Source organism: Cetorhinus maximus, chromosome 21, assembly GCF_964194155.1.
Source record: "Cetorhinus maximus chromosome 21, sCetMax3.hap1.1, whole genome shotgun sequence".
NCBI lineage: Eukaryota > Metazoa > Chordata > Chondrichthyes > Lamniformes > Cetorhinidae > Cetorhinus > Cetorhinus maximus.
This window is the reverse complement of record NC_135899.1, coordinates 104,647-127,121: the sequence shown is the minus strand read 5'-3', so window position 1 is coordinate 127,121 and position 22,475 is coordinate 104,647. Positions and strand designations below refer to the sequence as shown.

The 22,475-nt window shown below is 46.4% G+C and overlaps 1 protein-coding gene across 1 annotated transcript; it reads left to right on the top strand.

Moving 5' to 3' along the window:
• Positions 1–1,510: 1,510 nt before the first annotated feature.
• On the top strand, positions 1,511–22,121 carry LOC144695483 (cell adhesion molecule CEACAM7-like; the record flags this gene model as incomplete). Its single annotated transcript, XM_078566361.1, has 3 exons — positions 1,511–1,775; positions 7,589–7,894; positions 21,858–22,121. Coding segments are annotated over exons 1-3 (631 nt in total), but the record flags the coding sequence as incomplete, so codon positions are not given.
• Between the last annotated feature and the right edge of the window lie 354 nt (positions 22,122–22,475).

Genomic DNA, 22,475 nt, shown 5'->3' with positions numbered 1-22,475 from the left:
ATGTGCCAGGCAGACCAAATCCAAAGGGAAACTGGGCCACGATATCGCAACAGTTTTGGAATTTGTATTTATTATGAGGAGATTTGTGCACTAAATTTAAAGTAGAGTCCACTAATTTTAGAGATTTTAAAAATGAAATTAAAACATTATAAGAATTCAAATACAGACACAAGATTACAGTTATTCGATTACAACGAATCCCAACATTCCTAATTAACCTGACTCCAACTACACACTCCTTTAAGGCAACAGTCCAAAATAGGTTTGAAATTCAAATAAGCAATCCAGCAAGGTTATCACAAGCACCCACTGACAGTGGAATTCCAAAGGCTCAAAACAACTTTAGTTACTGGACACTGCAGAGTTCTGCAAAATTCTGCTCGAGGCTTCCTCCATGTCTGTTCCACATGATGTACCTTTCAAGATTTTACATGCCACACCCCTACATAGCCTTCCATATTTCTCTCTTTTAATGTGTAAAATCCTATTGTACATGTCTTCAGAAATGTAATTTTCCCATAATATAAAAATCTTTCATGTTGTCAATATAGCTTCTTTCCTTTTGGGGAAAAATAATCCTAATAACCTTGCCCTATTTACCTTGTCAGTTGTAAACATCCTTTTGAAAATCGAACAACTCCCCATTTATTGCACCCTTTTTTAAAATTCATTCATGGGATGTGGATTTCACTGGCTGGGCCAGCATTTATTGCTCTGTAGAATCCTCATCATCGCTTGTCCATCTTCATTTCAAAAGTCTGCTTTACACCTAAATCTTTGTAATTTCAACCTTGCAGTGTATCTGACTCTAATTCAATTAAATCGGTCACACAGACACCAACCATGAGCCTCTGCCCCTGATCCCCCTTTAGAATTGGACCTTTATTTTATAATGTCTCCATGTTCTTCCTACCAAAATGAACCAGTTCACAATTCTCCAAAATGAAATCCATCTGCCAAACTCTGCCAATTCCACCAATTTGTCTTTGCCCTTTTTGAAATTCTACAACGTCCTCCTCCACAGTTCAAGAAGCTTCCAAGTTTCAAATCATCCGCAAACTTTGAAATTGTATCCTGTACACCAAGTTCTCGGTCATTAATAAATATCAGGAAAAGCAAGGGTCCCAACACTGACCTCTGACCTCTGGAGAATTCCACTACAAAGCTTCTCCCTGCATGAAAAACATCCATTAACCATTGCTCTCTGCTTGCTAGCATTCAGCCAATTCTGTGTCCAGGCTGCCACTATCCCTCTCTCTCATGGGAAGGCTGTGGAGGCCAGGTCATTGAGTGTATTTAAGACTGAGATAGATAGGTTCTTGATTGGTAAGGGGATCAAAGGTTAAGGGGAGAAGGCGGGAGAATGGGGTTGAGAAACTTATCAGTCATGATTGAATGGTGGAGCAGACTCGATGGGCCGAATGGCCTAATTTCTGCTCCTATGTCTTATGTGACCATCTCTCTCTGGGCTCTGTGAATGATCCACATTGTTTCTCTCTCTGTAGGTCCTGATGCTAATTGCAGTATCTCCCTGTCTGGATATCGGCAAGTTGAGTGTCAGCTCCAGCAGAATTCTGCCAATGGAATAAGATGATTGGGTCTTGAGCTGTCGTCTCTGACAATATATCATCCCTCCAACCAGTGCCTGTTTCTCAAGATTACTGTTGATGTGTTTTTTGATCTTAGTTGAATATACTGGATAATCTGGAGTGAAATGAAGATTCATTTTTTCTTTGCGTTTCTCACAACACAGAATCACCTGAGTGAGTCACCAGGTAAAACTGATTCATCTGTGTGTATTTAAAGCTAGTATTGGAGGAGGCTCTCTACTAAAAAGCATCAGGAAATAAAAGCCAAGCTGTAAGGCTTGGTGAAAAGTATTCAGTGGATTATACAAGGGATGAATGCAGGTGACTGTAGACAGTGTTGTATTCAGCTGCAATGGTCATGAGACACAGTCCTATATGGGGATATTAGGATAGGTGGCCAGGAGGGTTTAAATGGTCTCTTAGAGAGAAGTTTAGGGAGTGAATTCCAGAGCTTGGGGGCTGAGGCAGCTGAAGGAATAGCCTCTGATTGTGGAGTGGTTAAAATCAGGAATGGATAAGAGAATAGATTGGAGGATCACAGTTCTCCTGGAGGTGTACAGGTGGAGGAGCTTAGAGATAGGCAGAGGTAAGGGAATGAAGGGATTTGAACACTGGATTGGATGTTGAATTTAAGGCGTTGGTGGATCTGCGATCCAGTGTAGGTCAGCAACTCGGCGAGACTTGGTGTGGGCCAGGATATGAACAGCAGCGTTGTGTATGAGGTCAAGCTTGGAAGATGGAAGGCCAACTGGAGTGTTCTTCCATCCTGGTGGGCACAGTGTACTACAACAAGGGTTTTTCTATTTATTTGATTGGGGGATGTGGGCTTCGCTGGCTGGGCTAGCATTTATTGCCCATCCTTAATTCCCCTTGAAAGTGGTGGTGAGCTGCCTTCTTTAACTGCATCAGTCTACATGGTGTAGGTGCACCCACAGTGCTGTTTGGGAGAGTTCCCGGATTTTGACCCAGTGACAGTGAAGGAATGGCAATACGTTTCCAAGGCCTGAATTTAATGCTTGGTGTGCACATCAAGTTGGCAGGAGTGGAAGCAGATGTGAATTCGTTCCTGGTCACGTAGCAAACGTAACTTGGCTGGATGAGGTTCTCAATGGTTGGTCGGGGGCAGTGGATGTGGAGTGCTGGGTCCAATGGTGACCCGGCAGGTGCTTTGAAACCAGGAGGCAGCTCCCTGAAGGCTGCCAGGGGAGAATCTTTGCATCCGGTCTGGTGATTGGAACAATGGCCTCACCAGAGGCTGGAAACATCAGGCGGGAAGGCAAGTTGTGTGGGCATTCAGCCCCCGTTTCTCAGATGAGTTACCTCACGGTCCTTGTGGAGGAGGTTGGTGTTAGGCGGGACACTCTAATACCAGGGATGGCTGGAGGAGCCACAGCACCTGACCAAAAAAGCAATGGAGGAGGTGGCAGCAGAGGTCAGCAGTCGTGACGTTGTGTGGCGCACATGGGTGCAGTGCCGCAAAAGGTTAAACAGTCTGCTTCGCTCAGCAAGTGTGAGTACCATGTTGGCATGGATCAGTGTGGTGAAGTGTCAAGGGCTGGCCATACCCTGCCCCCTGCCCTGTTAGAGTGCCAACTGTCACTAACAGGTCAAGGGGGTGAGTCCTGGCCACTTGGTCTGAGTGCCTCACGGGTTGAGGACCATGACTCTGATGTGCCCTGCAAGGTGCCCTGGGATGGGGTTTGCCAGGCTGCAGTGGGGCTGCAGGTAGAGAGTGGACAAATTGATACTCCTTTGCCCTTTCGGGAGAAGAGAAGCCATAACGCCAGCCAATGAACTAAAACAGGCAGAGCCCCCCCAAACCACCTCATTCTGAGGAGGCACGAGATGGACACCTTGGAGCTGGAGAGTCGCCACCCACCTCAGCCAGCCAGTCCTAGAGAGGCAGGGGTCTCTGACGAAGGGAAGAGTGCAGTGCACAGAGGTGAGAGTGGCAGATTGTGCAAACATTCTTGGGTAGTCACTTCATTGATGGGAGCCTCAAACCTGAGTCCCCATTGACCATTGAAAGATAATGGCATCATGCTGCTGACCTCCATCGTCTCACCAGGGCACCTGGCATACAGTGTGATGACTTTAAACTAATGACATGACATTGTTCTCCCCTAGAATAGCCAGCTCGCCCACGAACACAGGACTCCTTCACCAGAGGCTTCAACTGCACCTGCATCACACCTGCTCTCTGAACCAGGCACCAGTGCACATACCAGCACCTGAGTGGGCTAGAATGTCAGTGCATAGCCGTGAGGGCACTTCCTACCTGCTTGAGGTGCAGGCAGAGTGTGCCCAGGGTGCCGGCAGTCAGAGGACTGCTGGGGATCTGGCCGATGCTAAGTCGAAGGCAGATGAGCCCCTGGAGTCGTCCATTAGGCGACAGATGCTGGATGCCCAGGACGATCTGACAGAGGAGGGTATGCACCATGGCGTTTCTTGGTGTAGTCCCTGCAGAGCATGAGCACTGTGTTGACCCTCGTGGCCGAGCGCACTGGCTCCTCCATTGAGCGAGTGGCAACTCTGATGGAGAGGGAGCTCCAGGGACCGAATCGGGGGCTCCTGGGGTTGTGCTCAAACCCGCAAGCCCTCATGCAGGCAATGACCTCAGGTGGTCAGTGCCAGTGTGGGAGATGCACGGGGCACCCAGTATCCCAGCAAGCAGGGGCATCCAGAGGCACCTCACAGCACACGTGCTGCTTGTTATCTCCGTAGGCTCCTCAGCACTCAATGACAGTAGCTCCTCTGCCCTTCCACCAGTATCCGTGGCTTCTGATAAGGCTGCAATGACCATTAACACCATATATTATCTTCATTCGATTAGTGCCATCATGATATAAATTTTGCTTTTAACTTAAGGGCCTGAGTATGTTTCACTTGTTTTGTAGGTGCAGGGCATGCCAGTATCTCATGCTGGATGTGAGTGGCTCCAAACTTTATTGCACAGGCACTGAGTGGACTTTGGGTTCCAAGGAAGGGTCATTTTAAACATCCAGGATGGAAGCGGCAGCCCTAACATGAGGTGAAGCAGATCTTTGGTAGCCTAGCTGAAGGAGTGTTGGATCAAGGTGTTCCTACCTCTTGAAGAATCCAAAGGACTGCCTAAAAGTCCTTACTAGGCTCCTCTTACTCACCGCCGGATTCATCTTCTGTGGAGCTACCTCAAGGTCCTCTTCCTCCAGTGGGTTCTATCTTGCCAGTGCCAGATTGTGGAGAGCACGGCATGTAACCACCATTAGTGACACCCACTCTGGAGGGTATTGTACTGCTCCCCCTGAACGGTTCAGGCATCAGAAGTGCAGAGGACTGGTGGTGGTGATGGAGAGAAACCTTGTGGAGGCATGACTCCTAATATAACACTGCTCTGACTTTGTTCACGAGTGGCGGAGAGGCATCATGAGCAACCTTTTCAAGGGATAGCCCTTGTCACCCAGCAGCCATCCATCCAATTGGGCTGGAGCAGTGAACAGCCTTGGCACCTGCGAGTGCCTGAGGATGTAAGTGTCATCGGAGCTGCCTGGGTACCTTGCACAGACTCGCAGGACCAGCATCTTGTGGTCACACACTATCTGCACGTTCATGGAGTGGAAGCCCTTCCTGTTGACAAAGGCACCTGCTGATCCGTTGGCCCCTTGATGGCCACACATGCAGTCGATTGTACCCTGGAAGCAGGGGGAACCCAGCAATCACTGCAAAGCTTCTAGCTCACTCAGCCTGGCTGGCCTCGTCTGTACAGAAATGAATGAATGTCAATACCTGTCTGAAGAGCGTCTGTCACCAGCTTGATGCAACTGTGGACGGCTGATTGGGACATGCCACACAGATCCCCCACTGAGCCCTGGAAAGAGGCAGAAGCAGAGAAGTTGAGAGCCCCTGTGAATCTCAGAACCACTAGCATAGGGTGTCCACCCACAGTCAGAGCTGATCTCTGGCCCAATCATATGACAAACAGAGGTCACTGTCTCCTGGAGTGGCGGAGCCTTCTTCGGCATTGCAGCTACCTCAATATGTCCGAGGTGCATTGCTGCCTGTAAACCCTGGCAGCAGGATAGAGGCTTCTTCTGCCTTGGACACTTTGGTGGTCCTGCAGCCCTTGTCCCACAGGTCCCTCCCCTGGAAGCTGTGTTTGGACACCTGGCCTCTTTCCCTTCTCTTGAGGAGGGAGGGGAAAGATGTGCTGTTAGCGGAGAGCCCAATCTCTGTTATCAGGGTAACAGAAGGCTGATACCCGGAAGTGTCCACATGGTCAAAATCCTCCAGGGGCCTTGGGGATCGAGTCCTGAAATGAAGCCTAGAAATGCTCAGAATGAAGCTCAGAAAAGAGATGAAGCTTTCCAGTTCAAATAAGCAACCAGCAGCAAACTATCTCCTAAACTGCTCACATGATAATGCTGACCCTTTTTTATCCCACCATCGCATGAGTTTTCGCTGTGGGCTGCATGTTTTGCCCATGCAACGAGTGCAAAATCACGCAGACAACAAAATCCAGATCAATTGCTTTTTTAATGGCCTTTAATTGTTGGTAGGCGCAGCTCCGACACCCACACACCCACTGACCTGAAGATCACTCGTGTGCAGGATGACGTCTGGATGCTCACCCGATTTTCATCTCTCACTATTTCACGTCTGTTCTGGGTCATGTGTGCACCTGTCCACGAGATGTGAAGTTCTTGCCCAAATCAGGATGGTGAGTGACTTGGAGGGAACTTGCGGGTCATGGCGTTTCCTTGCATCTGCTGCCCTCGTCCTTCTAGATGGTAGTGGTCGTGGGTTTGGAAGGTGCTGTCTAAGGAGCCTTGGTGAATTCCTGCAGTGCATCTTGTCGATGGTACACACACTGCTGCTACTGTGTGTCGGTGGTGGAGGGAGTGAATGTTTGTGGATGGGGTGCCAATCAAGTGGGGCTGCTTTGTCCTGGACGGTGTTAAGCTTGTGTGTTGTTGGAGCTACACTCATCCAGGCAAGTGGGGAGTATTCCATCACACTCCTGACTTGTGTCTTGTCGATGGTGGATAGGCTTTGGGGAGTCAGGAGGTGAGTTACTTGTCACAGGATTCCTAGCCTCTGACCTGCTCTTGTAGCCACAGTATTTGTATGGCTAGTCCAGTTCAGTTTCTGGTCAATGGTAACCCCCAGGATGTTGATAGTGGGGGATTCAGTGATGGTAAAGACATTGTACGGGCAATGGTTGGATTCTCTTGTGTGGCAAGAATGACCATCTCCAACAAGTGTCAGCCAATAAGATAAAAGCAAAAAACTGCGGATGCTGGAAATCCAAAACAAAATCAAAAATACCTGGAAAAACTCAGCAGGTCTGGCAGCATCTGTGGAGAGGAGCACAGTTAACGTTTCGAGTCCGAATGAACCTTCAACAGAACTGTTGAACTGGCACAATTTTGAGCTGAATGGCCTCCAACTGTGCCATAGTGACTCCTGACTCAAACCCCAACAGCCAGTGTTTCCATCACTGCGTGTTTCCAGTTTCCACTAGCAGGGCAGACCCACCAGAAATGGCTGCCCAAGGGCATAGCCTGAGGGAGTGACCCTGGCAATCCTGACCATTGCCTCTAGACCCAATGATATTTGATGGAATCGGGTCAAACAAGGGCTTCATTCATCCACTTTTTATTTATTTTGTAGGTGTCATCAGGGACAGGAATCGGTATTCCAAGCTCCTGTATTCTCTAATTGCTCATATAATTTAATTGTTGTCATATCTTCAAATGGAATTCTTTTATATTAAATCCCATTCTGGAATCTTTTACCAACAATGATCATGTGTTGCTAATCCATGTATGGTTCTGTCAGAACAAGTGTTTATCTAGTGTAGATAGTGATGGGGACTCAGTAAGGATCCGGTGCCATCCCAGTAACAGCTCCTGAGACGTGTCCAGTCTGTACTGCTGATTAACAATGACCCTGGGCCCAGTAATCTCATCCACTGTTGTTTCTGCAATGATTCCATATAATGTACTTTCCTTCTGTTTCAGAGCCGATCAAGATGATGGTTATTGTAGGAAATAATGTTAGATTCAGTGGACCAAACGATCCTTCGCAATATCCAACGGTATCTTGGGTTTTCTCTAACCATCACAATGCAAATATAGTAAACTATTTAATAGCTGGAGGTGCTCCCCGAGGTGAAGCCACCCCTGCATACCAAGACCGAATTCTCTCTTATGCAGCTGCTCAGACCTTTGTGCTACTTGAAGTTAAGGAAGCTGATACTGGGATCTACAATTTAATTGTGACTGATAGCAATATCACCTTAAAACATGTGGAACTCTCAGTTTTCAGTAAGTACAGTAAATCTGCCTATTTGATTATTTGTTGAGTAAGATCTGCCCCTTTACCTCTCCTGTCCTGAAGTAGTTTGCTATACAGGGATATAATACCAACAGAGAGGTATCATAGAAACATAGAAACTAGGAGCAGGAGTAGGCCATTTGGCCCTTCGAGCCTGCTCCGCCATTCATTATGATCATGGCTGATCATCCAACTCAATAGCCTGCTCCCACTTTCTCCCCATATCCTTTGATCCCTTTCACCCCAAGAGCTATATCTAACTCCTTCTTGAAAACAAACATACAAAGTTTTGCCCTCAACTACTTTGTGGCAGCGAATTCCACAGGCTCACCATTCTCTGAAGAAATTTCTCCTCATCTTAGTCCTAAACGGTCTACCCCGTATCCTCAGACTGTGACCCCTGGTTCTGGACTCCCCCACCATCGGGAACATCCTTCCTGCATCTACCCTATCTAGTCCTGTTAGAATTTTATAGGTTTCTATGAGATCCCCCCCCCCCTCCTCATTCTTCTGAACTCCAGCGAATATAATCTGAACCAACTTAATCTCTCCTATGTCTGTCCCACCATCCCAGGAATCAGTCTGGTAAACCTTCGCTGCACTCCCTTTATAGCAAGTACATCCTTCCTCAGATAAGAAGACCAAAACTGTGCACAATATTCCAGGTGTGGTCTCATCAAGGCCCTGTACAATTGCAGCAAGACATCCCTGTTCCTGTACTCAAATCCTCTGGCTATGAAGGCCAACATAGCATTTGCCTTCTTTACCGCCTGCTGCACCTGCATGCTTACCTTCAGCGACTGGTGTACAAGGACACCCAGGGTTGCACATTCCCCTCTCTCAATTTATAGCCATTCAGATAATAACCTGCCTTTCTGTTTTTGCTACCAAAGTAGATAACCTCACATTTATCCACATTATACTGCATCTGCCATGCATTTGCCCACTCACTCAGTTTGTCCAAATCACACGGAAGCATCTCTGCATCCTCCTCACAGCTCACCCACCCAGCTTTGTGTCATCTGCAAATTTGGAGATATTACATTTAGTTCCCTCATCTAAATCATTAATATACATTGTGAATAACTGGGGTCCCAGCACCAATCACTGCGGTACCCCACTAGTCACTGCCTGCCATTCGGAAAAAGACCTGTTTATTCCTACACTTTGTTTCCTGTCTGCCAACCAGTTTTCTATCCATCTCAATACACTACCCCTAGTCCCATGCGCTTTAATTTTACACGCCAATCTCTTATGTCGGACTTTGTCGAAAGCCTTCTGAAAGTCCAAATAAACCACATCCACTGGCTCCCCCTCATCAACTCTACTAGTTACAACATCGAAAAATTCCAGTAGATTTGTCAAGCATGATTTCCCTTTCATAAATCCATGTTGACTCTATCCGATTCTGCCACTGTTTTCTAAGTGCTCAGCTATTAAACCTTTTATAATGGACTCTAGAATTTTCCCCACTACCGACGTCAGGCTGACTGGTCTATAATTCCCTGTTTTCTTTCTACCTACCCTACCCACACCCCCCCAAACACACACACACACACACCCGCCCCCCCCCCTCTTTTTTTTAAAAATAGTTTGGTTACGTTTCCTACAGATTGGAGGGTAGTTAATGTTCCAGAGTCTATAGAATCTCGGAAGATGACCACCAATGCATCCACTATTTCTAGGGCCACTTCTGTAAGTACTCTGGGATGTACATTATCAGGTCCTGGGGATTTATCGGCCTTCAATCCCATCAATTTCCCCAACACCATTTCCCTACTAATACTGATTTCTTTCAGTTCCTCCCTCTCACTAAACCCTGTGTTCCCCAACATTTCTGGTATGTTATTAGTGTCCTCCTTTGTGAAGATTTAGTTTGAATGTATTTAGTTAGTCAGCCATTTCTTTGTTCCCCATTATAAATTCCCCTGTTTCTGACTGTAAGGGACCTACGTTTCTCTTCACCAATCTTTTTCTCTTCACATACCTATAGAAACTTTTACAGTCAGTTTTTATGTTCCCTGCAAGCTTACTCTTGTACTCTATTTTCCCCTTCTTAATCAATCCCTTGGTCCTCCTTTGCTGAATTCCAAACTGCTCCCAACCTTCAGGTCTGTTGTTTTTTCTGGCCAATTTGTATGCCTCTTCCTTGCATCTAATACTATCCCTAATTTCCCTTGTAAGCCATGGTTTGGCCACCTTTCCTGTTTTACTTTTGTGCCAGACAGGAATAAACAATTGTTGCAGTTCATCATGCGCTCTTTGAATGTTTGCCATTGCCTATCCACTGTCATCCCTTTAAGTAACGTTTCCCAATCCATCATAGCCAACTCGCACCTCATACCATCGTAGTTTCCTTTAGTAAGATTCAGGACCCAAGTCTCAGAATCAACGACGTCACTCTCCATCCTGATGAAGAATTCTATCATATTATGGTCGCTCATCCCCAAGGGGCCTCGCACAACTAGATTGCCAATTATTCCTTTCTCATTACACAATACCCAGCCTAGGATTGCCTGTTCTCTGTTGGTTCCTCAACGTATTGGTCCTGAAAAACATCCTGTATACACTCCAGGAATTCCTCCTCTAGGGTATTGTTACTAATTTGATTTGCCCAATCTATATGCAGATTAAAGTCACCCATAATTACGGATGTTCCTTTATTGCATGCGTCTCTAATTTCCTGTTTAATGCCATTCCCAGCATCACCACTACAGTTTGGGGGTCTATATACAATCCCCACTAATGTTTTTTACCCCTTAGTGTTTCTCAGCTCTACCCATACAGATTCCACATCATCGCAGCTAGTATCTTCCCTCACTATTGTTAATTTCCTCTTTAACCAGCAATGCAACTCCACCGCCTTTTCCTTCACCTGTCTCCACAAATACCCCCTCCACTGTCTCTAAATTGTCAGATTTCATATCCAGCATCCAGTTCTGGATGAGCAGAAATTTCCTCCAATTAAATATTGGGAAGACTAAAGCCTCATCAGTCCTCCTCATAAACTCTGCTCCTTCACCACCCGCTCCATCCCTCTCCCCCGGCAACTCTGAGGCTGAACCAGCCGGATCACAAAGTGTCATACCTGACCCTGAGATGAGCTTTCAATCACACATCTGCACCATCACCATCGCCTACTTCCTAGGTGAGATCACCTGACTCTGTCCTTGTCTCAGCTCATCTGCTGCTGGAACCCTCATTTATGCCTTTGTTACCTCCAGGCACAACTATACTGATACACTCCTTGTCGGCGTCCCACATCCTATCTCTCCATAAACTTGAGATCATTCGAAGCTCTGCTGTCCATATCCTAACTCGTGCCATTTCTCATTTACCCATCACCACCCTCTCCTTTGATTCTAAAATGCTTATCCTTATTTTCAAATCCCTCCATGACTCTGCCCCCCTCCCTATCTCTCTCATCTCCTCCAGCCCTTCATCCCTCCAAGATAACTACACTCCTCTAATTCTGGCCTCTTGAGCATTGCTGATTTTAATCACTTCACCATTGGTGGCCGTGCCTTCAGCTGCCTGGGCTGTAAGCTCTGGAATTTCCTCCATACACCTCTTCACATCTCCGTCCCTTTCCTCCTTTTAAGACATTCCTTGTAACCTTGCTCTTTAAGCAAACTGTCGGTCATCTAATCTAATTTCCATTAATGTAGGTCACTGTCATATTTTGTTTTATGTCTGTGTCAAATGTCTTAGGATGTTTCATTACGTTTAAAGATGCTATATAAGTACAGTTGTTATTGTATACTGAGTATTGGCAGGCAGTTCATCATAGGGACCATCATTTCCCAGCAAAGACACATGATAGCCATCAGTTGTAGCAATCGTTAGTTTTTTATCTCTAAACATAGGGTATTGAGGAAAATTGCAGATTTTCATGTCCCCTGTACTGCAGGATTTTTTCGTGGGTTTATTAAATGATTAAAACATAGAATTACAATTGACCAATTCACCATCAATTCCTTTAAGTTCAAGCAAGACTTTCTCTCTATAAGGTAAGAGAGGACTATCAGATGGTAAGTTAAAGGGAAAATCCTTATTGACAGTGTTATGATCCTGGCCCAGCCCGCCAAGGTTTTGGTGTGATTTAGTGAGGGATCAATGGTTTGTTTAAAGTAGACAAAGTTTGAGATTCAAGACTTTTGCTACAGAAAAATCAATAAGATTCTACAGTTTTTGAACAAACAAAAATAAACTCTACAAGGTCAGAAAGGTATAGATTAAACAAACAATTTTCAGTCTTATACTCTACCATTGAGGTACATGTGAATTAACAGGCAAACAGTGGTCAAACACACCACACTACAATAAAAGACACATGTGACAAAGACACCAATGCCCTTCAGGGAAGGAAATCTGCTGTCCTTACCTGGTCTGGCCGACATGTAATTGACTCAGAAATGGCCCTAGCAAGCCACTCCGTTGTAACAAACTGCTACAAAGTTACAAAAAAAGGAATGAAACTGGACAGTTCACCGAGCATTGCCCTAGGCACCGAGAACGACAATGGCAAACTGAGCCTATCGACCCTGCAAAGTCCTCCTTAAAAACAGCGGGGTGCTAGTGCCAAAATTGGGAGAGCTGCCTAATAGACTAGTCAAGCAACAGCCTGACATAGTCATCCTCACGGAATCATACCTTACAGACAATGTTCCAGACACCACCATCCCTGGGTTTGTCCTGTTCCATGGGCAGGACAGACCAAGCAGAGGTGATAGCACAGTAGTACACAGTCAGGTGGGAGTTGCCCTGGGAGACCTCCGCATCAATTCTGGACCTCATGAAGTCTCATAGCATCAGGTCAAACATGGACAAGGAAACCTCCTGCTGATTAGCACATACCACCCCCACTCAACTGATGAATCAGTGCTTCTCCATGTTGAACATCACTTGGGAGGAAGCACTGAGAGTGGCAAGGATGCAGAATGTACTCTGGGTGGGGGACTTCAATGTCTAGCACCAAGAGTGCTTCAGTGGCACCACTACTGACCGAGCTGACCAAGTCCTAAAGGACATAGCTGCTAGACTGGGGCTGCGGCAGGTGATTAGGGAACCAACAAGAGACCTCATCCTCATCCTTTGCCTGCTGCAAATGCATCTGTCCACGACAGTAGCAGTCGGAGTGACCACCTTGTGGAGATGAAGTCCCACCTTCACATTGAGGATCCCCTCCATCATGTTGTGTTTGGCACTACCACCGTGCTAAATGGGATAGATTTCAAACAGATCTAGCAACTCCAGACTGGGCATCCATGAGGTGCTGTAGGCCATCAGTAGCAGCAGAATTGTACTCGAACACAATCTGTAACCTCATGGCCCGGCATATCCCCCACTCTACCATTACCATCAAGCCAGGGGATCAACCCTGGTTCAATGAAGAGTGCAGGAGGGCATGCCAGGAGCAGCACCAGGCATACCTAAAAATGAGGTACAAACCTGGTGAAGCTATAACCCAGGACTACTTGCGTGCCAAATAGCATAAGCAGCAAGTGATAGACAGACAGAGCTAAGCGATCCCACAACCAATGGATCAGATCTAAGCTCTGCAGTCCTGCCACAACCAGTCATGAATGGTGGAGGATGATTAAACATCTCACTGGAGAAAGAGGCTCCACAAATATCCCCCTCCTCAATGATGGAGGAGCCCAGCACGTTAGTGCAAAAGATACGGCTGAGGCATTTGTTACAATCTTCAGCCAGAAGTGCCAAGTGGATGATCCATCTCGGCCTCCTCTGGAGGTCCCCAGCATCACAGATGCCAGTCTTCAGCCAATTCGATTCACTCCACATGATATCAAGAAACGGCTAAAGGCACTGGATACTGCAAAGGTTATGGGCCCTGGCAATAGCACTGAAAACATGTGCTCCAGAACTGGCCGTGCCCCTAGCCAAACTAGCCAAGTGACATCTGCAACACTGGCATCTATCCGAATATGTGGAAAATTGCCCAGGTATGTCCTGTATACGAGAAGCAGGGCAAATCCAACCCGGCCAATTATCACCCCATCAATCTACTCTCCATCATCAGTAAAGTAATGGAAGGGATTATCAACAGTGCTATCAAGCGGCACTTGCTTAGCAATAACCTGCTCACTGAGGCCCAGTTTGGGTTCTGCCAGGGCCACTCAGCTCCTGACTCCATTACAGCGTTCACAGAATCGCAGAGTGCAGAAGAGGCCCTTCAGCCCATCGAGTCTGCACCGACACATGAGAAACACCTGACCTACCTACCTACATACCTAATCTCATTTACCAGCACTTGGCACGTCATAACATTCAGGGTATGGGCCAAGTGCTCATCCAGGTACTTTTTTTAAAGGATGTGAGGCAACCCGCCTCCACCACTCTCCCAGGCAACACGTTCCAGACCGTCACCACCCTCTGGGTAAAAATGTTGTTCCTCACATCCTTCCCCCCCCCCACCCTAAACCTCCTGCCCCTCACCTTGAAATTATGTCCCCTTGTGACTGACCCTTCAACTAAGGGAAACAGCTGCTCCCTATCCACCCTGTCCATGCCCTTCAATCTTGTACACCTCAATCAGGTCGCCCCTCAGTCTTCTCTGCTCCAATGAAAATAACCCAAGTCTATCCAACCTCTCTTCATAACTTAAATGTTTCATCCCAGGCAACATCCTGGTGAATCTCCTCTGCACCCCCTCCAGTGCAATCACATCCTTCCTATAATGTGGCGACCAGAACTGCACACAGTACTCCAGCTGTGGCCTCACCAAGGTTCTATACAACTCCCACATAACCTCCCTACTTTTCTAATCTATGCCTCGATTGATAAAGGCAAGTGTCCTATATGCTTTTTTCACCACCCCACTAACATGCCCCTCCACCTTCAGAGATCTATGGACACACACGCCAAGGCCCCTTTATTCCTCAGAACTTCCTAGTGTCATGCTGTTCATTGAATTCTTTCTTGTCAAATTACTCCTTCCAAAGTGTATCACCTCACACTTTTCAGGGTTAAATTCCATCTGCCACTTATCTGCCCATTTGACCATCCCGTCTATATCTTCCTGTAGCCCAAGACACTCAAGCTCACTGTTAACCACCCGGCCAATCTTTGTGTCATCCGCAAACTTACTAATCCTACCCCCCACATAGCCATCTATGTTGTTTATATGAATGACAAATAATAGGGGACTGAGCACAGATCCCTGTGGTACGCCACTGGACACTGGCTTCCAGTCACAAAAGCATCCTTCTGTCATAACCCTCTGCCTCCTACAACTAAGCCAATTTTGAATCCACCTTATCAAATTACCCTGTGTCCCATGTGCATTTGCCTTCTTTATAAGTCTCCCATGTGGGAACTTGTCAAAGGCTTTGCTGAAACCCATATAAACTACATCAACAGCACTACCCTCATCTACAGACCTGGTCACCTCCTCAAAAAATTCAATCAAATTTGTTAGGCATGACCTCCCTCTGACAAAGCCATGCTGACTATCCCTGATCAAACCTTGCCTCTCCAAGTGGAGATAGAAACTCTCCTTCAGAATTTTCTCCAATAGTTTCCCTACCACTGACGTGAGACTCACTGGCCTGTGGTTCCCTGGCTTATCTCTACAACCCTTCTTAAATAGCGGAACCACATTAGCTGTTCTCCAGTCCTCTGGCATCTCCCCTGTGGCCAGAGAGGAATTAAAAATTTGGGTCTGAGCACCTGCAATCTCCTCCCTTGCCTCCCTCAGCAGTCTGGGACACAAATCATCCAGACCTGGAGATTTGTCCACTTTTAAGCCTGCCAATACCTCCAATATCTTGTCACTCCCTATATCCATTTGCTTAAGAACCTCACAGTCTCTCTACCCATTTTGATACCTTCATCCTCATTCTCTTGGTTGAAGACAGATGTGAAGTATTCATTCAACACTCTAGCGAAGTCCTCTGGCTCCATAGATTGCCCCCTTGGTCCCTTATAGGCCTTACTCTTTCCCTGGTTGTGGTCACTACCACTATAATGCTACCCCACCACCACCACCACCTCAGCAACCTGCCCGGCTGGATTCCCCAGAATTAGGTCCAGCACTGCGCTGTCCCTTGTTGGACTCATACATATTGACCTTAAAAAGTTCTCCTGTACACATTTCAAGAAATCCACTCCATCCAAGCCCTTAACACTGTCTATCCCAATTAATGTTGGGAAAGTTGAAATCACCTAATATAATTACCCTATTGTTATTGTTTTTACACACCTCCACAAATTGTGCACATATTTGCTCCTCAGTTTCCCACTGACTATATGGGGGCCTATAATAAACACCTAACAATGTGGCTGCCCCTTTTTTATTCCTAAGCTCTATCCACAAAGCTTCATTCGATGCCCCCTCCAACATATCATCTCTCCTTACTGCAGTAACTGACTCCTTAACTAATAATGCAACACCTCCTCCTCTTTTACCCCCTCCCCTGTCTCACCTGAAGATTCTATATCCCAGAATGTTGAGCTGCCAATCCTGCCCCTCCCTCAACCACATCTCTGTGATGGCTACTATACCACAATTCCACGTGTTAATCCTCACCCTTAACTCATCTGTTTTACCTGTAATACTCCTGGCATTAAAGTAGAGGCCATCCAACCTTGCCTTACTCCCTTAAAACTTAATGCAGCTGTACTCCCTCTGACTTGATTGTTTTACTGTATTATGATGTGTCCCTATTCTGCTAACATTCTGTGTCCCCGCCCCCTGCCGAATTAGTTTAAACTCCTCCCAACAGCACTAGCAAACCCGCCCGCAAGCATGTTAGTCCCGCTCTGGTTCAGATGTAGACTGTCCCACTTGTACAGGTACCACCTTCCCCAGAAACAGTCCCAGTGATCCAGGAATCTAAAACCCTCCCTCCTGCACCAACGTATTCATCTGCGCTATTCTCCTATTTCTGAGCTCGCTGGCACGTGGCACTGGGAGTAATCCAGAGATTACAACCCGAGAGGTTTTGCTTTTCAGTCTACTGCCTAACTCCCTGAATTCTTGATGCAAGACCTCATCCCTCTTTCTGCCTATGTCATTGATACCAACATGTACCATGACCTCTGCCTTATCACCCTCCCCCTTCACCTTAGAACACATGGGATTGGGGATAATCTACTGGCATGAATTAAGAATTGGTTAATGGACATAAAACAGAGTAGGAATTAATGGGTCATTCTCAGATTGGCAGACTGTGACTAGTCAAGGGTTAGTGCTTGCATCCCAGGTATTCACAATTTATAGCAATGATTTAGATGTGGGGACCAATGTAATTTTTCCAGGTTTGCTAATTGCACAAAATTAGGTGGGAATGAGAATTGTGAGGAGAAGACAAAGAGGCTTCAGGAGGATTTAGATACTCTAATTGAATGGGCAATGTTCTGAGATGGTCCTTCTATCTTTGACTCTAGTTGTGATACTTGGTTAGTAGACAGACTGTAGGCTGTAGAGTAGGCATGCTGCTCCTAGGCATGGTATTCCAACCTCTGTCTTGAGAGAGAGTGTAACACATGACTGACTGATGTCAATGTCACATTCGTCATCTACATCATAGCATATCCCATTTGTTAACCCTTTATACTACAGGCAAGAACATGGAAAATGGAATATAATGTGGGAAAGTGTGAAGCTATCCACTTTGGTAGGAAAAGCAGAAATGCGAGTATTTCTTAAATGGTGAGAGGTTGGGAAGTGTTGATGTCCAAAGGGACCTGGGTGTCCTTGTTCATAAGTCACTGAAGCTAACATGCAGGTACAGGAATTAGGAAGGTAAATGGTATGTTAGCCTTTATTGCAAGAGGATTTGAGTAGAGGAGTAAAGAAGTCTTGCTGCAATTGTATAGATTCTTGGTAAGACTTCACCTGGAGTAATGTGTAGAGTTTTGCTCTCCTTAACAAAGTAAGGATATACTAACTGCCATTGAGGGAGTGCAATGAAGGTTCACCAGACTGATCCCTGGATTGGGGAGACATTGGGGAGGCTGGGCTGATATTCTCTAGACTTTAGAAGAATAAAGGTGATCTCATTGAAACACAAATTCTTACTTTCTCAACAGGGTAGATGCAGAAATGATGTTTCCCCAGGTTGTAGGGGTGTGTGGGGGTGAGGTGCTGGAACCAGGGGACACCATCTCAGAATAAGAGGTAGGCATTTAGGACTGAAATGAGGAGGAATTTCTTCATTTAGAGGGTGGTGAACTCTTGGAATTCTCTACCCCATAGTGCTATGGAATATGGGGATAGTGTGGGAAATGGCTTTGAGGTAGAAGATCAGCTATCATCTAATGGTGGAGCAGGCTTGAGGGGCCTACTCACACTCCTAACTCCTTTGTTCCGATGTTTCTATGTTTACATGGATTGTGAAATGGCTGCAGGAAGCCATTAAACTTAAAATGGCTTCCTTGATAACTCACAATCCACTTATTCTAATACAAAATACGACAGATACTGGTAATCTGAAATAAAAGCAGAAAATGCCGGAAATACTCTGCAGCATCTGTGGAGAGAGAAACAGAGTTCACCTTTCAAATCTATGACCTTTTATCAGAATCATTGGAATGTTTCTTTCCAGAGTGATTGTTGAGAGATGAGGCATTGCTGAAGATGGAAGCAGTCTGCCCAGCCCTGTGCACAGTGTCAGCATTAATCACCCACAGGTTCAAACCAGCCCAGGGACCCAGCAGCACCCAGCCATTTCGGAGTGAGATTGCTGGTTTGTGTCCCCTGAGCCATCTTTATTGAGACTCACTGACTGTGCTTGAGTCCATACACCTCATTATCCTCCAATGTTCAGCTTCAGTCCCAGGTTGTGGATGTGGGAGGGATTGTAGAATAACTGGTTAATAGTTATGGTAATGAGATAATGATGTGTATCATGGTGTAACAGTGACATCAGCAGCCATGTGCAAGAGACTAAGAGAAGATGGAACAGTCTGTACAAGAGAGAGATGTACTTACCTGGAAGTTTAGGACGTATTATAGTGTAAATAAAGGAATTTGGAAGTAACCTACCAGAGTTAGACCCAAGTCACTCATATGTAGTGAGAAAACTTCCCAATCCAGAACTGGTCACAAGTTACCCAAAGAGGCATCCAAATAGCATTTAAAGAGGAAACCAAATCACAAACCATGGCAGCAGCAATGGTGACACCAATCTAACAACAGTTTGGTGCCATTGACGGAACACCCATGGGGAGAAGACTTCTTCAAAGGAAGAATCAGAGGACTTACCTTAGTGAGAGGCACACTGAGAATTGAGAGCGGTGTCAGTACCAGTTGAGCAGTCACTGCTCCTTCTGCAGCCTCGAGTTTGCAAACCTTGAAGGTCCACAAAGAGGCCAGCGTTGGGAGTTGTGGAAAAAGACACTCCTGAGGTATGGAGCAGAATCAGGCTTGCATGCAAAAGAGCAGAAACACCAGGTTAGTACGTTCCTGTAGGCAGTGGGCTTTGCTGGTGATGATGTCCTCCTGAGACAGGAGGTAGAAGAGATATATGCAGATTTGGAAACCAACTTGAAAGCATTTGATGAATACTTCAGCTCAAAATCAAACCTGGTAATTGAGTGAGCACAATTCAATGAGAGATCCCAGAGGCCAGTGGAATCCATTGAATTGTTCCTTACAGACCTGGATAAACTAGCCAGTTATTGAAAGATAAACTTATTTGTGTTCACATTGTTGTCAGCGTCTACGATGAAAAGCTGTCAGATCTTTTGCAGTCAAAAGATGACCTAACACTCGAACAAATGGTTCAATACGTTAGACAGGCCAAATTTAGGGAGCAAAATCAGGTCTTAATCTGTGGAAATACCAAAGCTTCGGATGAACTTGTTAGTGGTTTGGGCCCGAAGGTGGCAGCCCCGCCCAATCAAAAGCCCCTCAAAAGAGAAAGCGGCAAACCCTGCAGCAGCCATTTGAAAGTGCCCCACACTGTGGGCAGAATCTTCTGGCTGGCGTGTGGGTGGCGGAGCCCGGACACCAGCACTTCAAACGTCACCACGCGGCATCGTGATATGTCAGTCGGCTGGTGCGCTATGCAGCGGGACGCACGCCCGCCATTCATTAAAGGCATCGTTAAGGCCCTTAACTTGTCAATCATCGAGGATCTCGTGGGGCCCGTGCGAACTTCGGCTCGGACCACAGGCCCAACGGGCAGGCGGGTAGGAGATTGTTTTTACAAACCTCATCCACTGGCGGTTTTAAAACGTTTACTAAAGTTTTTGTTCATTTGATTAACATGTCCCATCCTGTGTGATATTTTCACATGAGGGGGACATGTTAATGAATGTTTAATTGTTCTGTTTGTAATATTTGCCAGCCTTTCGGTGCACTCCGAGGCAGCGCTTTCGCGCGCATGCTCTCTGACAGTGGGGGAATCCCCCCCCCCCCCCGCCTGCACAGGGAGCGCATAGCGCTTCCCGTCGGGTGGCAGGGCCCGTTTCGGCGACAGCGATTGGCTGCCCGCCCGCCCGCCCATCAAGGGCACAATCCTGCCCGATGTCGCTAAAAAGCAGCAAAGAAGGCAGGACTGCCCAGCAGGGGGCGCAGTGTTTCCATTGCAGAAAGGACATTTCAAGCAGTTCTGTAAATCCAAGTGTGCAATTCAAGGAGGAAGGCGGGAGAATGGGCAGAATTGTATGTTCTCCCCTGGGAAAGGGGTGGGTGGGTGTTGGGAGACAGGGTTTGTCAGCGGGGTGAGCGTTACATTTGTCAGATGGACTTCCTGTTGGATTCCCGACCTCTCCGCGATTATGCCCTGGGATGGGCGAGGCCCTCTACCCTCTGCCCTTGCCCCAATTGAGGCTTTAAGTGGCCAATTCTTGACGATTTAAGGGCTGCTTTCTGCCCAGTCTCAATTTTCAGGCTAGCAGGGGAAGTTCAGCAGCAAGGCAATTGCCTCCCCCTCCCCGCCTTCCTGGCCACTTGACTGACACCCCAAACCCCCTAAGTCCATCTCCCCAGTCCTCACCTACCACCCCACCCTGAGACCACCAAAACGTACTTGTCCCTCGAATCCTGGGACTTGGGCTGTGGGGACTGCACGCAGTCCCAGTCCTGTTCAGATTAGCCTGCAGCTCCCTGAGGCGGGACTTCCTGAGGTGACAGTCCTGTCTGAAGCCAGTGAATGCTCTATGGGGTGTGAAATGGCACCGGGGGGGACTGTTCAGATGGTGGGAAGGGAAACCCCTTTCTGAAGACTTCAGCAATGTTAGTAACAGGTCCGAAAGCATGGATTAGAGATCAAAAGTCTGAAGGCACAGTTATTAAACAAACAAACCAACCCTTCCCTATCTCATTCCAACTCCACCTGGTACATTCAGGAGAAACTGAAAAGTGATAAAACCACTGGAGGCTGCAAGAACTAATGAGTTTGAATATCACAAGCCCTGGGAATATGAAATGAAGACTACATCAGTTAGCTGCAGAATGGTGACCCAGTCAGCAAACGATGAGGGACAAGAACAAGGTCAGGGAAAGCATTGCATAGACTGAACCTGGGAAGCTCAGACCTGCAGGGAAGATGCTGCTAATAGAAAAAGTTTAAGAAAAGGGTTTGAGATTGCTATTAAGAAAGTTGAGATTATACCTGAGGAGATGTAAAATAACGGGTTAATAGTTATGGTAATGAAGTAGTAATGTATGTGATGGTGTAATAGTGACATCAGCAGTCATGTGCAGGAAACTGAAGAGAAGATGGAACTGTCTGCACAAGAGAGAGATGTACTTGCCTAGAATGGACTGCTGTATAAATAAAGGTGTTTTTGAAGAAAGCTACTGGGATTAGACCCAAGTCACTCCTAAGTAGTAGGGGACTTCCCCAATCCAGAACAGGCCACATGTGAACTGAAGAGAAATCAAACTAGTATTTAAAGTGGAAACCAAACCACCAACAAGCCATGTGAGTTACCCATTCTCCTCATAATATTAAAATCAGCTGTTCCATCTCTCCCTAGATGATCTTCTCAGGCCCCACATATCCAGTAATTCCAACAGGGAAAACAGTGTTATCGCGTTGACCTGCACCGTGTCAACTAAAGTCCAGTCTATCACGTGGTTTGCAGCAGGAATCAAATTTCTGGATAAGCGCTTTAGCTTGATCGATAATAACAGAACTTTGATCATTAATATGGCACAACAGTCAGATTCCGGCACCTACACCTGCTTGGTGGAAAATCCCTTTGCAAGAGCCAGCAGCTTCTTCCAATTGACGATCAAAAGTGAGTGTGTCCAGGTTTCTTATTAGTGTGGAAGGTAGAGGTTTCTTGCAATGCACAGCAATGTGTTTTTAAATCAGGATTGGGGAAGTGTGAATGCTTTCTGCAAAGTTCAGTCTAACTGAGCATAAAGCCTGTCTGGTGACCAGTAGGAGACTAGAGCCAGAATTTGATGCTGATCGGTGGGTGAAACCTCATCCAAGGGAAATGACAGGACTCCCACCTCCGGATGAGGCTTCCGTTATTAAATAAAAGAAAAATCTATAGATAGCATTTTTTATCATGTGTATGTTCAGGTGACTGATTGTGATGCTTGGATATTTTTTGCTTGATTTTAAAAGACTTTATTTCATGCTT